The 17,638-nt window shown below is 34.6% G+C and overlaps 3 protein-coding genes across 8 annotated transcripts; all 3 read right to left on the bottom strand.

The window, feature by feature from the left end:
- Positions 1-1,605: 1,605 nt before the first annotated feature.
- LOC125855589 (uncharacterized) lies at positions 1,606-5,162 on the bottom strand. Its single transcript, XM_049535329.1, has 4 exons — positions 4,850-5,162; positions 4,682-4,768; positions 4,407-4,607; positions 1,606-1,779 (listed from the first exon to the last, which is right to left on the bottom strand). The coding sequence occupies exons 1-3, from the start codon at positions 5,006-5,008 to the stop codon at positions 4,425-4,427; spliced, it is 429 nt and encodes a 142-aa protein (XP_049391286.1). The 5' UTR covers positions 5,009-5,162; the 3' UTR covers positions 1,606-1,779; positions 4,407-4,424.
- On the bottom strand, positions 5,088-6,954 carry LOC125856200 (uncharacterized). The gene is made up of 4 exons (XM_049535744.1): positions 6,727-6,954; positions 5,302-6,120; positions 5,147-5,230; positions 5,088-5,105 (listed from the first exon to the last, which is right to left on the bottom strand). The coding sequence occupies exons 1-4, from the start codon at positions 6,952-6,954 to the stop codon at positions 5,088-5,090; spliced, it is 1,149 nt and encodes a 382-aa protein (XP_049391701.1).
- A 691-nt stretch (positions 6,955-7,645) lies between these two features.
- LOC125854482 (putative lysine-specific demethylase JMJ16) lies at positions 7,646-16,954 on the bottom strand. 6 transcript variants are annotated; one of them, XM_049534048.1, is made up of 15 exons: positions 15,724-15,977; positions 15,347-15,389; positions 14,004-14,302; positions 13,861-13,932; positions 13,552-13,629; positions 12,937-13,407; positions 12,615-12,836; positions 11,801-11,962; positions 11,059-11,427; positions 9,962-10,750; positions 9,872-9,910; positions 9,400-9,823; positions 9,209-9,312; positions 8,404-8,601; positions 7,646-8,227 (listed from the first exon to the last, which is right to left on the bottom strand). In XM_049534048.1, the coding sequence occupies exons 3-15, from the start codon at positions 14,292-14,294 to the stop codon at positions 7,937-7,939; spliced, it is 3,510 nt and encodes a 1,169-aa protein (XP_049390005.1). In that variant the 5' UTR covers positions 14,295-14,302; positions 15,347-15,389; positions 15,724-15,977; the 3' UTR covers positions 7,646-7,936. The 6 variants fall into 6 exon arrangements, with proteins under 6 accessions (XP_049390005.1, XP_049390003.1, XP_049390004.1 ...); XM_049534046.1 differs by having other exon boundaries at positions 9,872-10,750; XM_049534047.1 differs by having other exon boundaries at positions 9,400-9,910.
- Between the last annotated feature and the right edge of the window lie 684 nt (positions 16,955-17,638).

Genomic DNA, 17,638 nt, shown 5'->3' with positions numbered 1-17,638 from the left:
GCAGAGTTTTGACTCCTTTCTTAAGAAGTAAAAAACTACATCGGTGTGCTGCAACATAAATGAAAAATAAAACAAAATGTTAGTCAATATGATAGAGCAGAACAATAACAAAATCATATAATGTATATCGTATGATTTGAGTTTGTATGCATTAAAAAGACTATAGTGATGCAAAATATCAATTTATCATAAATAATGTATCTTTGTATCGTACCTCATCAGTCCAGTATTTTTTTAACTGAGATATGACATAAATTCAATTTTTATCCCTGAATAAAGCAACTACAAAGTCCATGTGTTCAAATTCAAATGAAGTTGATTTGGCTATGTATTTATCTGATATTTTTCTATTTAGAAATATTAAAGTGTTACTTACTTGTTATCATGAGTTTTAAGGAGTCCCTTAGAAATTCACTTGAAATATTTTTTCAATAAATTTGACGGAGGTTGGTAAGAAATATCACATCCATCAAATGGGGAGCTCGGATGAACAACTTCTTCAAACTTCTATTTTTCTTTGTCACTGGACCCAAATTCAGTCAAATAAGGTTACTTCAAAATCTTTGATGGCATTCTATTTCGTTGAACAAGGGTCTCTGATTGTTCATACACAACCATCTCATTGTCCGATGGTTTCATGGATAACTTACTGTCCGACACCGGTTGATGTGTTTCAGTTAACGGATCTGACTTGACAACACTCAATGGTTGAACATTCAAAGGAGTTTGAAAGCTAGAAATAAGTGTCTATAGCTTCTTGTGTTCTAGAAGAAATGAATGTCGATGTGGTGGAATTCTATATTTTTTGAGCAGTATTAAAAAAATTGTATCATTCAATAACCAATAAACACGCGACGAATATATTTAGAATTTACCGATGTGTCAATGTTTACTGACACTTTATCTGTAAGTGAGATGTTATGTTGCAATTTATCAGCAACATCTTGATCCATAGTTACTTGTTCAAATTTTTTGGTGCCAACCTCTACTACATCATCCTGATTTATTATAACAAAAAAATTTGTTATAATGATACAATGAATTATAAACAGATTTATACATAAACTTGTACTTATAATAATTTCCTTGGATACATACATCCTCGTCGGTCATAATAATGTATCAAAAGTTGACACTAATACTACATCAGTTGTGAATAAATATTTTTTTGAAGTATCAACATAATGTATCTAAAAAAATTAAGAATGTATCATAAAATTCAAGCTTTAATTGGATGATTGATCTAAAATTCAAGTTTTATTTAAATAATTGTATATGATACTTACCTTTACTCCCTCTACAACATTATCATGAGTGGTTATACAATAGATTTTGTTATAATGATACATTGAATGAGTAAATAAGTCATATACATAAACTTATACTTACAATAACTTTCTTAGATACACTTCCTTCAGCAGGAACATTGTCACGATCCAGGGGTACACTCTAGACGTAACATGGCATACAAGACCCCGAGAGGCCTCATACAAGCCACTCAACTTTCATAACATAAGATAATAGAATTTAGCGAAAATTTAAAACATTTTCAACAATATCAAAGTCTTTATAAAACGAAGCAGAAGTCTAATACATTTGTCTCAAACCATCTAAAACATGAATATCTTTGGGACATAGCCCATGCAATAGTTCAAACATAAAATGCAAGTCATAAAAAAATGATGGTCAAATCCTCAAATGCTATGAGAACTCACCAATCTTCAAATCTTGCTCTACTATGATCCTAGACACGGGGATGGAAGTTGATATCGTTGGACCCTACAATTGGATAAGAAATGTAGGCAAAAGTATGCGTTAGTACAAAAATGCACTAAATATGATAGCTTGCATAAATAACAACATAAGCATTAGTCAACATAAAACATAAGTCATAAGCATAAGAGTTAGACAATATAAGTCATAAACATAATCAATGCACATAAATCATCATAGAGTAAGAGGAATACTTCTTGAAGTAACCTCAACTTATCCTTAGTCAAGACTTGGGCGATCCACCTCTAGTCATACATATCAAGGAAGACAATCAAGCAACAATCCAAGCTAATCATCATCATAACAAGCAAATCTCAAATTAAAGCATATTTACGATACTTCCTTGAAGTAACCTTGTTACATCATAACTTTGCTAACTTGATTAGGGACTAGTTCCTCCTTAGTTTTTTCTACTATCCATGAAAGAGTACTACATTACTAATCCAAGCTAAGTCATTATCCATGAATGGTTACTATTTACCAATTCAAGGCTATCAAGGAAAAGCACCCCATTATGCTAGACCAAGCTATCATGGAAAGCACCTTCTTATGCAAGTCCAAGTTATTCAAGAAAGGGTACTATTGCTCAATCCAAGCTNTATCAAGGAAGGCAATCAAGCAACAATCCAAGCTAATCATCATCATAACAAGCAAACCTCAAATTAAAGCATATTTACGATACTTCCTTGAAGTAACCTTGTTACATCATAACTTTGCTAACTTGATTAGGGACTAGTTTCTCCTTAGCTTTTTCTACTATCTATGAAAGAGTACTACATTACTAATCCAAGCTAAGTCATTATCCATGGATGGTTACTATTTACCAATTCAAGGCTATCAAGGAAAAGCACCCCATTATGCTAGACCAAGCTATCATGGAAAGCACCTTCTTATGCAAGTCCAAGTTATTCAAGAAATGGTACTATTGCTCAATCCAAGCTACCAATGAAATGGTTTGGCCTTATCAAGTCAAGCTACCATGCAAAGTATCCTATCATGCTTAGTTCAAGCTAACCATTGGAAGGGTACTATTGCTCAATCCAAGGCTATCCATGAGATCTACTAACTCAAGCTACCAAGCATAATCTTGTCTTACCAAGTCAAGCTATTCATGAAAGAAGCATCTCATTATGCTAATTCAAGTTAAGTCTTATCAATAATAGTTCATAGATTCTTTGATTCATTTTAGGTGAGCAAGTCTTTCAACCTAGAATCATTTTATATGAGAAAACCTTTGACATTCATGCATTCATACAAACATAGAGTAGTTCATGTGGGTACATCCTTCCACAACAATTCTATGTACAATTCAACAATCATCATCTAGCTTTACTCTCAAAGGCCTACTAATCATCATTCATCATACATACTTTAGTCTCAAGACAATTTTAATCGCAAAACCTACAAGTCATAATTCATCATGTATACTTTAATCTCAATCAATTCATATCTACATGTTTTACCCTCAATCAATTCATGTTTATATACTCTAATCTCAAGCAATCTACAATGTATCTCCTCATTCCTAGAAGAATACATCTAAATCCTCAATTTCTCCTTTCATGGCATAAAATTCACTTACATCAATTTCATCTTTCTAGACATGGGTTAGGCATGGGTACATGTAAATTCATCCTAAAAACATGTAATTTTATCAATTCAATCATAAGTAATCATAATCCACTCAATTGGATCAAAACCCATAACATTAGAAGAAACCCCAACTAGAATTGGTGAAATCTTCTTCTAAATTGGAGAAAACATGGAGGCTCCATGGATGAAAAGCTATCATACCTTGTTAACAAAGCCTACAAATGCTTGAGGATTGGAGACTTGACCTTGATCCTAGCTTGAACTCTTTCTTCTTCTTCAAGTTTTAGAGAGAAATACTTAAGAGGAAGAGCTTTGGGATTTCTTTTGGGGATTTTGGAAATAATAACTTGAATGGGTGAATTTAGGGGTCAAAATCATTTATATAGGTGTCCTAGACTTGGGTAAAACGACACCATTTTTATTTAATTAAAACCGAAAAAGACCCATGTGCCCCTAAAATAACTGCCAACTCGCGATCGACGGATCGTCGACTGACTTACCGTCTGTCCTGGTCAAGCGTCGTTTGATTCAGTGAATTTTGGCTTTTTTTTAGGCCTGGACCACGGATTGTGATCTAACCGACGGTCTGTTGGTCAGGCTATGGTTCCATGACTTCTGAAATCTTGGGTCTAAGCCGAAGTGATCAACCACGGACCCACCTACGATCCGTGGTCCCAATCACGGCTGTGGTTGGCCACCGTCGGTTGGCACTTGTAACTTTCTAAATCTGTTATTTTATCTCTTTTCGAATTCGGGGTGTTACAAACATCTTCTGTGGATGGAGGTTCTGATACATCATCTCTGCCTCTTTGATCCTTTAATGTATCAGCATTATATGTAGGTTAGTATATCAATGAAATAATAATGAGTCAATAGTTGAAACTTATACTACATTATTTATGAATAAGAAATTTTTGAATTTTAAACATAATGTATCTAATACACTTATGAATGTATCATAAAATTCAAGTTGTGGTCGAATGATTAAATAATGTATCATGAAGTGTTAGATACTTTAAATGAATGCATGTGATTCTTACCTCTCTGACCTCGTGTTGTTATACGTGTGTTTGTTCTTCAGCCTCTATATCAGCATTATCGACGAGGTTGTTGTTGGCAAACTCCATATCAATTGGATACCTTGGTTGTTCAACAAATTGATCAGTAGTTTGGGGTTGATTAACATTGGCTTCTTGGATTAACTCTTCCTCCGTGATTGGAATCGATCTGACAGAAATTTTCTTCCAGCCAAAAAAATACCACATAATGAAAAAATAGCTTTACAAATAGTAAATATTTGGTTAATAACAAGTACCTTATGTTTTAGCTTCTGAACTACTTTCATCATATCTGTGTGATTATTTTTTATTAAGACTTCTAAATCATCAAACTTTTTGTCAACCTTTAAACATACTTAAATAAGTTAATATTGATTTACTGTAGAATAACTAATAATTTAATAATAATTATGAGAATCACTTACATATTCCTTCAGATATTGCTTAACTTCTTCGATATCTGTAATATCTTTCTTTTCTTTAGGATCAGATGAAGGACCATGAAGATCAGGAACATTACCAAAAGATTCTGGAATAGAGAATGACTCTTTTTGTATCACGAGAGACTGTTCTAGTTGTTCCATTGCACTACTTTTTTGTTTGGCCAAATCAACTTTCTTACTTCTTTTCGGGGGTGGTGTAGATGAGGTACTAGATACACATCTAGTTCTCCTTAAAAACCTATCAGGTGGTTTAGAAGAAAAATTCTCAAATCCAGGAACGTCTTCTAATATAGCTTGTGTATTGTCAGGCAAATCAAGTACCGCCAATTCCTCAGGAGTCGGTTGTATATTGGTACATGCATTCTAAATCAAATTTGTAAAGTCAGCATAACAAGCAGATTTGCAACTTGAGATATATAAAAAATAATAGTTACCTCAGTAAAAATACTAGACATGAACATTTCAAATTTGGGCTTGACACCAACAACTCGCCAGTTGCGTATCCTAGGGATGTAGTCTCCCTCTTTAACAGCAGTTTCATCGTTGATAACTGACGCACATTCATATACCCACACATTTAGAGCATAGGGCATGCCACCTAAACGATACATCTGTTTTACTTTGGTTCTCTCTTGCCTCCATGAATTCATTAACCTGAAAAATGCACGCTGACCCCAAGGAAAATGTTGATATCTACCATCTTCAACCATTAGAAAGTCATTAACATGGATAGATGCATCAGAGAGTTGTGATAAAACAAATGTGTTGATGAAGTAAAGAATTCCCATTTGGAAAGCATCCTGACTGTTGTCCCAACTACCTTGTAGAAAACGTTGAACAAATCGTCCCTTGCTCACACTACTATACTTTACTAAATCTGGGAAATATCTTTGAACAAGCCTGCTTTTAGTAGAATTCGAATATTTAAAGTCATCGGGATTGCCTGTGCATTTCAGACCGGTTATTATTGCGAATTCTTTTATAGTGAAACACAATATGTTCCCATTTGCATGCCGAATATGTAGCTCATTTCTGTTATCCTGCTCAAGCTCAAGAAGCAACAAGCATTTTGATATTTGACCCTGATAATTGCAGGTATGAATGTCGAGGTATGGCCCAAAAATAGAATTTTTAAACAACTCGAGACCCTCGACACCCATGTACAGATTCAAATCTTTTATAAAATCAATGTTGTATGTTGGACCAAACTTCAAAGAGTGAGTTGGAATTTCTTTGATCACATACTTCAAAGACTGTAATGGACAAAAAACAATAACAAACAGTTACATATTATTCTAGAATAACATGCTAAGAATGATACAAAAAAAAATGATTACACATGATACACTAATTGTCAACATTTATACATGATACACTAATTGCCAACATTTATACATGATACATTAATTGTCAACATTTTACTTTGATACAAACATTGCCAACACTTATACATGATACAAAAATCTTACCAATATTTAATATCGATACAAAACAATGACATACAGATAAATAATATAAATTTGATACAAAAACTAATAGAATTTTGACTGATACAATAATTAATATGAAACTAATGTATCATATACACACAGATAAACAAATCTTGAATGATAAATTATTGAATATTATTTTGTATCAAATGACATGAGATCTAATGACTAATACACAACTAATAATATTATAATACTTGATACAAAATATATTTAAAAATTAACAGAATTAGGGTTAGTGAATCAACTGATTAAAGATAATAGTGATACATTAAACTACGAAACATGAATTTAGTGGTTTATGTATCATCTATTGATTAACTAACAAAAAAAGTTTAAAAATCGATAGAAGAAGATCGAAAACCTAACCTTAGGTAATGAAGGTCGAGAAATTGTAGGAGCAAATTTTCGACCCCTTTTTTGGGAGGATTTTTGAACCTGTGCTTTCGAAGAGGAAGTTTCATCTTTTTTCAACTTCCCAACTTTTGTCTTCGCCATTATTAATGGATCGTGGAGCTTTTTTGATCTGTTTTCGGCCCACTCAATATCTTCGTAATCATAAATATGACGAGTGTTAATTGATGGTGCATCATCCATCTGATTGATTCAACAATTAGGAGAAGAACAAAAAAATGACAAAATAAAGTCACAAAACGGTTTAATAAGATGGAAAGAACTATCAATTTCAATTTAGATTAGGTTTGACAAAAAAGAAACTTGATTTTGAAAAGTGATAGAGAATTAACTGTCAATAAAATGGAGAGAAACTTAAGGAGTGAAATCAAGAAGTGATAAAATTTGATTTTTGGAGTTGAGATTTATCTATCCGGCAATTTAGATTTAGGAGTAAAATAAGGGATTTTAGAATTTTTTAGAAATGGGAGGGAATATTGGAAATTAGGAAAACAAAATATGTGTATAATGGTAATTTTTCCTACAATTTATTATGATTGCATACATCAATATAGGGAAAAGGAACAAATACCCCCAAACTATCGTAAATGGTATGCAGATATCCTCTGTCATACTTTTGAGACATTGGTGCCCCTGCCGTCTAAAAACTAAAGCATACATACCTTTTATACTAACAGACTTACACGTGTCATAATCTTATCCACAGATCCGACATATATTTAATATCGAATCGACAAATAAGATTATGCACATGTCCCTATTTAGTCTTCCGTTAGAGTGAAGGGCATATATGCTCTAATTTTTGGACGGAGTATATTTGTCCTTTTCCCTATCGAAATTAAGTGAATGCATACGATCTATAACAACCTGATAATACACAAGTTCCGAACTCACATTTCCAAGTATAAATTAAGGAATTTTCTATAGCAAAGATTGAAAAATGTATTTTCTATTTTCAATAACCTTCAAAGAATTTCAAGAACCAAAAGTCCAAAAGTAACTATGTGCCGGGCTTTTTTTTTCTTCCTGTTAAGAGCCAGTGCAAAAATTCAAGAAATGGGGGTTAACCTAATGCAATTTAACCTAAAACTAGAATGTGACTTGAGCATTTACAGGGTTAACTCCTTATGAGAAGTCCAGGCCTCGACGAGGCTGAAAATCAAAATCATCTACCTCGCTTATCGATCTCTTCATTAAGAAGCCGAGTCATTAAACCTTGATTAGGGATCAAATTATTGGTTTTGAGAAGATTGTTCAATGCATGAAGTTCTTCACAGTTTGCCTTCTTAAGTAGGCCACTCAGAACTGTATCAACTCCAGTAGGATCATTTGAGATCTCGGATTTTATATTGAGTTTTGAACGGTCCACAACTAGGGAAGATTGTACTGTCTGCATCAACGGTTTAGATTTCCAGAATTCAGAACATACCCGGTTTACATCCATATCTTGAATGGCCTGCATTGATATGAAAAGATAATGTCAAGACAAGATCTTTTAAACCGCCCTTAAACTTTCATTTTGTTCCGCATTTTTTTTATCTATAAGATAATAGGCAACTGAAATTTTTCTCAAGATTCGAAGTTAGTGAATCCTGGATCTAATATTAATTTCAAGAATATATGTGAAAGAACCTGTACAATCTCTGTTGTAGAAAAACCAAACATTTCCATGCCCTCAACACTTCCAGGTGGTTGCAAAGGCAGAAGCTTCGGCTTTCCCAACTTATGTTGCTTTAATATTTCTTGGTTCACTCTCTCGCGGACCATATCCCAGCATTTGACAGGGGACAAGTGAACAAACACTTCACTGGGACAACGCTCAAGTGAAACCTGCAAGTTCATTTATCTGCTTAAAAAGAGACACTAGAAAGGCAGGAAATAGCATAACAATATGACACCACAACGGCATGAATAACCAAATAATACACAGATATAGAGATGTCAACTAAGCTGGCACATGAAGGAAAACCAAAAAAAAGGCAAAACAGGGAAAGCCGTGAAGTACCCTCAATGCTGTAGGCTTTGAATGTTATACCAATACAAGACTAATTCATATAAGCTAATATAGACCTCTGGTCTAAAGGGATGAAAACTTGTAGCAGTCAAACTTGCCCTTACAGCAAACTACAACCAAAGAAAAACTCACAAAGCTTTTGAAAGAAATAATATCTGACTTGTAGCCAATACTTGGAAATCTGCTGGAGAGATAGCAAAGCTTCATGGAGAAACCCCTTGATGATAAATGTTTAATAGACATGTTATCAAACTAACAAGAAAATGAAGTGCGGCTCAACTCTACATGGAAAACTTAATGCAGAAGAAACATGAAAGGAACTGCGGCAGAATTAAGTGCACCAAAATAAGAATTAAAATGCCACAGGCACACACAAAAATCAAAATCTGACAAATAGCTCCATCCAAACAGAATATCCAATACCATAAACAGTGGACCATCTCGTCCTGCATCTACAACTTCAGAAACATAGTGAGACATATTTGTTGGATCTAAAACATCAATGTATCTGACCCGGCTCCTGAATCCTGCATTTAACAAAAGAACAAAGTTGTCTATCATTACTTCTACTCTAGTAGAGTAAAAATAATACAATTATTTCACATGTATTATACCCTTGGGATAAATAACCCGGTTGTCACACCATAACTTGCCAGGCTGGATAACTCCATAATCCAGAGGTTCCACATTGCAAGAGAGTCTCCTCACCACTTTTGCAATCCGAGGACCTTTCTGGCGAAAACCTCTGTCCAAATTGTTTTGAGAGACGGGAGAGTCACCTGATAAAGGTTGTGCACACTCCATGGCCTTATTTTGACTACCTTCTTTATTTGGTTTACAGTCGAATGGTTGCCGGGACTGGGGACAAGTATCTGCATCTCTGATATTACCGCCAGAAGTACCTTTTGTAACCTGAGGGCCTTGGGCATGTTTATCAATATCCATATTTACAGACGAACCTCCAACGAAAGAATGAGTATCTTGATTAGGTCCACGATGTATTTCATCTTTTGAATTATCCTCAACTTTCATGCTCTCTGAACTAGGTGAACCATTAATTCCATCTTTAGTGACTCTCGCATTATCAATGGATGTTGTTGGGACAGGTTTATCACTGTTACCCATGTTCACTGTCAGCTTTCCCGCAGTATCTTTCGAAGGAATTGAATTGTCCATCTCATCTCCCTCATCATCACTGAGCAGGATCACAACATCATCAAGACTTGAAGTTCCCTTCACTTCACATTTATCTGTTGATAATTTTTTATGACACGAACCACCCTCAACGGACAGCAGAGTAACTGGAGTTCTATAAGCAGGAACCACCTTTAAGGATTCACTTTTGCCCTGGAAGCCATTCTGTGCCCCCTCAATTCCATGAGAAGTGTTGTCAGGCATAGAAGACGCCTTGATTGATTCCAAAGCTAATGGCTCCCTGGATTGTTTCTCTTTATGCAATGAAAAAGCACTGCTGCTGGCCCTCATCAAGAGTGCTGAAGTTCCATCATCTTTTTCCTTGTTCGTGGAAGCTATAGAGAGTCCTGCGCTTGCCTCTTTTAGCACTGATTCCTCAGGTTTAAGAGATAATTTACTAGCACTCCCTGCAACTTGTCTCTCTTTATTTACATAAGAACTCAAAGCCAATCCAAGATCTTGTCTTGCCCATCGATAAATTGCACTCAATTTCCCTTCTAAAGCATCAACTAGTACATTTAATTCATTGATGTCATAACGGAAGAGGAAAAATTTGGCACCCCAGGAACAAGTACACAGTTGTTTTGCATGGTTCAAGCATGCATATTTGTCGGGCGAACAATTGTGACAGCCCGCCGCGGACAGGTGTAGATCAAAAAAACACACACTACATTCCCTCTCATTAGTAGCATCAAAAGTGCTCTCCATCTTTAGTGCTTGTGAAGAATTGCAAAGAAACTCCCTCCTGACTCTCTCCATCTCAACACGGTTCTGCACAAAACATAACTCAGCAGTGAAGTTGAATAAAGAAGTACTTGACTCAGTAACATAATATATATGAACATAGAACTTGAATGTGGTGTAAGTGTGACAACCTCTATAAGTATCAGTCTAACCCCAATAACCCCGCACCCCCATCTCTTCTCTTTTAAAAGAATACAAGGAAGAAGATAGGAAAATATACCCTCAATGCAACAGAAAATGGAAATGGAACTAAGGACTATCAATCGATAGAATATTGGTGTCATTATGTGCACATTTGCCTAAAGACTGCAGCTATTTTATCCAAAAAATTCTACCTTTAATGCTTTGGACAAAACTCCATCTTTTCCGCAAACATCTTTCCATCTTAAATTATTTGAGGTATTCTTCCTCAATAAATTAAGTTCCCAGTGCGCTTTGACTGCATCTCGAGCTGCTCCTAATAATAGTTTATCATGGGATATGGAAGTTTTCCGGCCTTGCTCGCGGTAATGCTCAATTGCATTCTGTCCATGGGGTAACCAATCAACAGGAGCAACATTTACTGCTTCAGCACAATTGAAGCCACAATTGAAACCAGCATGATATGCTCTTGGGAAGGTCAAAACAAACTCTCCAGGATTTTGGACACAACGATAAACTGGGACTCCCTCAGACTTCAATATGGAGGGAGATAGTTGTGTAACCTGCATAAATAACAGGTTATTACTAAACAAATAAGCCACCTATAAGAAGATGTTCCAACTTCTGTGAAGCAAATTAACTGTCACAGATTTGTAAAGAATAATCTACTACATGACTCAACAGACAGATCCTCCACAAGAAGAGTAAGATTTACAGTAAGACAGTTTCTTGTTTACATTTCAATTTGATGAGAACCCTATAGCATTGCAACACTATGAATGGGATCACATATCACCTATAGCTCACAACCCTAAAAAGACGTGGCCGTAGAAGAGGTTCTTCAGCAAAATAAGTCATTCTTGAACAGGGATTACCAACAAAGAGACATGTATTAGGACTCAATTACTTTTTTGATCAAATGAAGATTGGGCTCACCAGCTTGTGAAGAAGGTCAGGCTGCTCTTCAAAGAGATCAGGCAAGTGTTTCCTCATAGCAGCCTCCAACTTTGATGCATCTGCTCCAGGCACACCATACCACATTTTTGGAGCCCCAAAATGCATGTAATTTAATGAGTATAAATGGTGGTCTTCAACATGCTGTTGGGTAAATTAGAAAAGAGAATTGGTAAGTAAATAAGACAAAAGCCCAAGGGTTGTTATATTTTCAGGTTATTAAAGAAAAGAATGATCATCCAAATCATATATTTCAAGCAAACTAAATTACAGTGCTACCCAATTCAAAAGAAAAGGATTATCAAGAGCTGACCCAATAACAACTAGTAACTATTTTCCAAAAATATGAACTCAAGAAGACAGCCTTTAAGAAGCTCCTCCTCAATGCAAAAGAAAGGAACATTCACAATCAAGCAATCACTAATACCACCCATAGATAGTTTGAATAAACATGATCAAGAGATTTACTCGAGCAGCACTTATGCATATTTCTAGTCTTATTGAAGGTTTTACAAGTTCTTTTTCTGAAAATATATTATTTATAAGCTCTTTAGCAGAAGTAGAAAATTTTGTTGCAAAGAAGCTTATGGGCTCAAAACAAAATTGTAGGAAAGAGGCATATGATAAAGGTATGTGCTAATTATATTTCAACATGTCAGAGCAACCGTATTAAAAATAAATAAGCACCTGCAGATCTACACAGTCAACAGATAGACTTGCTGAGATAATTGCACCAAATAAACTTCAGTTTACCACAGTACATTATGACGCAATTGAGGGGAACTATTCCACTTACCCAACAGAACGATGAAAAGCACATTCCTATGTACAGCCAAGGCACCAAGACACCAGATATATCACTGCTCTCATATGTAAGAACAGAACCTGTAAGCCTTGGAAAATTATTCAAGTTCCACCCTGAGTTCACATACTTGGTGTCAAAAGAGCCAACTTGATGGTCATGTTTAGGGAACCCACTTCCAAATACTCCAGTTTCCAAGTCAGCCCCATAAAGCACCTGGGAAATGATGAAAAAGGAAGACAGAAAGGAGGAAAGTGTTATACATCCTAGATGGTTTCCATAAGAAGAAAAAAAAATAGTCAACAACAATTACCACCTCAATCTCTTCGGTGGGTTTCTCGACCATCCGCCAATATTCACCCTCAATGTTCTCCAATGAGGGACATTGTCCTTCACTTTGCCTGAAGTACTGGGCCTTAAAATCATCTGCATATTTCTGAAATGCATCCAGAGTAAACTCTGGACCAGGTTCAAATCCAAACCTATCAGCATCACTAAGGTTCCTATTGTCAACACTACCATTACCCAGGTCTACTCCAGGTTTTGAGCATCTTCTTCTTTTCTTCTTCTTATGAATATTAGCTTCCCACATCCTTCTCATCGAATCTCGATTCTGAAGTTTGTCAATCCTCTGAATACGGGTAGCAAATTTGGATTTCTCCCATATAATTTTTTCCTCAAGAGGGCATGGAGGTTTCCACGAAGCAGGTGGTACTATGCGACAAATTCCATACGCCTCTGCTTTGGTGCGTATGCTAGCCATATATGTCAGGGTATCTTCAAATTCCTGGAGATTGGAAAAAGTTGTTAAGAAAACTTGACCACACAAGACTCATAAAATTTCCTTCAACTTATGGGATAACGAAAGTGAATGTGTGGTGTCTTTAGGTAGATATACTGAAAGGAGTTAATTAGCCAATTAAAATAGGACCTCTTCAGTTGGATAGAACACTGGAGCGTCCCCAAGATCGGGCCTAGAAGCTTCCTCTGGCCGCCATCTCGCAGTTACCTGTTCCAAGCTTGAAACTTTAAAACAGCATATACATGTAATAGACCTACAGCTCTCTATGTTGTCTCATATCTCCTATAGCTTTATGTTTGTGAATTCAACTCCATTGGCAGCTAAACACTTTTTGGGACCAGAGTATTAAGTGCTGCTCTATGTTAATTACCAAAACGCTTAATTAAGATAGCCATAATAGGCCGATAAAATGAAAAGCAGTTCACTCCATATACTGACCCTTTGGCAATTGAGACACCCTTCACATCCTCGGATGACCCCTTTTGGAAGTGAAGGCCTTACAGAGGTATTCTGCACAAGAGGAAGAGAATATGAGAGGTGCGGAAGTAAACTCTTTGGAAGTAATAGGCTAGCTACTCAACCTGATCGGAACCAGATTCATCTTCTGAGCTTTTCTCATATTTCCCATAGTTTACCCCAGGTTTACGCCTAAGTGACTTCATCATCTTTCCATCTTCATGACCTTCAATACTTGTTTCTACCTGACTTCTATCTGATTTTGACTCACTCGCTGTGGATGACTGATTAATCATTAGTCGATTATTTTCCACCTGTTTTAGGGTGAAGGGTGCAAGTGACTCAAAACCAGGTGGAATTGCTGAAATGTCCATATCTTCTTCTTTGATGCAATGTCTAACAAGTTCGGTCCCCATCCTCCAGACTGCAAGAAATCAATAAACATGTCAGAAATCAAGTCAAGAGACTGCACTCTCAAGTTCCCTTTATAAAATATGGAAGAAAACCGAAGGTGTACATGCAGACTCAAGAAGAACATATAGCTACGTGAGACAAAAATCAGACAGCCCGAACTGAATGCACAAATTGATAATTATGATTATTCCCTGAGAATCTTTTTAACATATGAATTCTCCCACGTGAAGCTTAAAATCCATGTAAAGAAAACAACCAAATATATGATAATCTTTCAAGAGTGGGTGCTGCTTGTGCACAAATATATACATACAAATACACAAAAGAACTCTTGAATCAGTCCACCAACTTTATCAGACATAGATCCCAAAAAAAAGTACAGATCCACGAAAACAGTGAAATGCAACAACATGAAGGCATAACCCGCTAGAGTTGAGCAAAAAACAGTGTTCTGCATCTGACCTGAACAATGTGGTACAAGCAAGTTGTCGTTCATTCAAGAATTATAATGGAATTAGAAAAAAATTCCAATATAACAGATTTATCTAAGGAATTTACCCAGTAGAGTTTTCAGCCACAGCATATATTCATTACTCAGTAATAGTTTTGCTTAAATTAAACAACAAGTCAACAACAACAACATACCTAGTGTAATCCCACAAGTGTGATCTGGATAAGGTAGAGTATACGCAAACCTTACCCCTACCCCTACCTTGGGAGGTAGAGAGGTTGTTTCCGTAGAAGCATATCAAAGCAGAACAAAAAAGAAACAACTAAAGTGAAACCCTTCACAGCAAAACACAATAGAAAGCATGACAAAACACACTGAAAAAAAAAAAACAATAGCTACACTAAAAAGTGCAATAATCAAAGTACAAGCGACAACAGATAGTAACAAATAGTAAAAACACCCTAATCAAAACTATGATCAATTTTAGGATGATCATCAACTCACCAAAAATTATCCAATTAATCAAAACATTCATTCATAGACACAGTAAAATCACCAAAATAACCTTTCTTAGAAATTCAGAACACAACCATATATACTTACATATTCTTGATCCACTGATCTAAGAACCTTCAACTCCAGTTCTCTACATCCATTCAAAAAAAAAAAATCAGTACCCCAAAAGAATAAAAACAAATCACAAAACAACAACAACAAACACAGTATAATTCCGCAAGTGGGGTCTAGACACAAGATAAGACGTATGCAGAGCTTACCACTACCTTCCTCAAATCACACAAACAGCTCAAACAAATAATTACATAAATTTAAAACAGTAAAAATCAAACACAAACCAAATATTCATAATCAGATTCAACAGATCTAAGCTTTAGTCATATGCACAACCTTTAATTAAAAATTAAATTAAAAAAAAAAAAAAACTAACCCTAACCCAGTACTGAAACAAAGATGGTACCCACCATAACAGCTCCTGGTCAACAAAAAAAAATCCAATCCACTTGTAATTTGCTTTCAATTTCTCACCCAGAATACCAAAAAAAACCCTAATTTTTAGATGAATCTGTAATCCAGAAAATTAAATACTAAATTATAGATTGTGAAAATAATTTAAGAAATCCAAATACAGATGAATGAATCCTCTTTTAATTTTTTTCTTTTTTTTCCTTTTTTTTTTCTTATTTTGGTAGGGCTAAATTCAGATAAAAGATCGGATAAAGGTACACCGCTTGAAAGAATTATTTTTTATTTACCTTAAGAGGAAAAAGAAATTGTGAAATAATAATAGTAACAATAATAATGAAAAGAAGAACCTTAACCACTATAAATAACAGACTCGTGCACTAAGACTCTCGTTATGTATATGATCAGAGAAAAGAAGTTGAATTATAAAGACATGTAATGGTTACGTTAAAACTCTCAATATGTGTGAAATTTGAAAAAGAGTCAAACCACGAGGATCTTTAAGTTCTCGATATATGTAAAATTTGAAAAAGATTCTAATCACGAGGATCTTAAGTTCTCCATATCTGTGAAATTTGAAAGAGAATTGAACCACGGAAATTTTTCTTTTATCTCGTAAATGGATAAAATTTTAAAAAAAAATTGTTATACAATATATTAGGTTTTCTGTGTTCTATATAATCTATGGGAAAATTTCCACCTTGAAACTCTACGCGTGTTTGAACGTGCCCAATTTCTTTAGTGAAACGTTTTGTATTTAATTGTGTAAGTGTACTATTTGTTTACTTTATATTTATAAAAAAAATAAAAAATTCATGTAATAAAAAAAGGTTGTTATTCCAAGTACTAGAAGGATTTGGTTGAGAATTTAATTGAGTATTAACGTACTTTGTGGTTTGTTGTTGGAAAAAAAAAATTTTTTTTTTTTATGAGCAAGAATGATAATAATACAGTCAATATAATTTAATAAGGAGAGCTTAAAATAATATAATATACATAGAAGTTATCGACAAAAAAGATATTTTCGACATATTTTTAACTTTTAAAGAAAAGGAAATTAATATTTTAAAAGACGTTTAGTAAAATTTAAATAAATTCTTTAAAAGGGAAAAAAATGAAAGAGTTAAAGAATTATTCTTACCGATGATTATTGGCATGAATTGTGAGGGGGTAGAGAGAGGAGTGTGCTTTATTGGAAGTGGAACCTTTGATTCTAAGCTTAATAAAAAGCATATAATATATGCATTATATGTGGATACATATTCTTTATTTATAAAATATCTCAAGGAAGTGGGCAATATTTTCCTTTGTTTAATAGGATAATGAAAAGTTTTATAGGGACACTTTTTGCAAAGTCAAAATTGGTTATGGGCTTAAGCCCAATTAAATTAGGATTTGGTACTTGAGTTTGCTTTGAACATGAAAATCAATTGGATTGTTTAGGGTTTGCTTGATAGAGTATATTAGCAAAATGTAATACTCTCTTTGTTTTAATTTATGTAGCATTTTTTGTTTTTCAAGAGTCAAACAATTTAAATTTAACCAAGAATTTGCGTATGAAATCTTTAAGGTTTTTTAAATGAAATTATATATTTGTAAACTACGTAAAAAATATTATAAATCACAATAAATGACAATTCAACATATTTAAAAGATATATGATAAATACAACGGTCAAAGATAGACTTGTTTGAATCTCGAAATATAAAAAGTTTCACATAAATTGGGACGGATGGAGTAGATGTATTAGTTTTGTATATTAGTAAAGTGGGGTCTTGGGGAGGGTAAAGTCTGATGTGTCGTTTTTGTAACTTTACACGCGTTTAAAAAGAGTGTAATCACTTGTTGTGCCATGTGTCATGAGAGGGGTGTATTTAAGCTTAGTTAGTCAAGTATAAGGGTGTTTTTATGTGT

This window comes from Solanum stenotomum, chromosome 2, assembly GCF_019186545.1.
Source record: "Solanum stenotomum isolate F172 chromosome 2, ASM1918654v1, whole genome shotgun sequence".
Lineage (NCBI taxonomy): Eukaryota > Viridiplantae > Streptophyta > Magnoliopsida > Solanales > Solanaceae > Solanum > Solanum stenotomum.
Note: the sequence above shows the minus strand (reverse complement) of the source record. Positions and strands in the feature narration are given on the sequence as shown.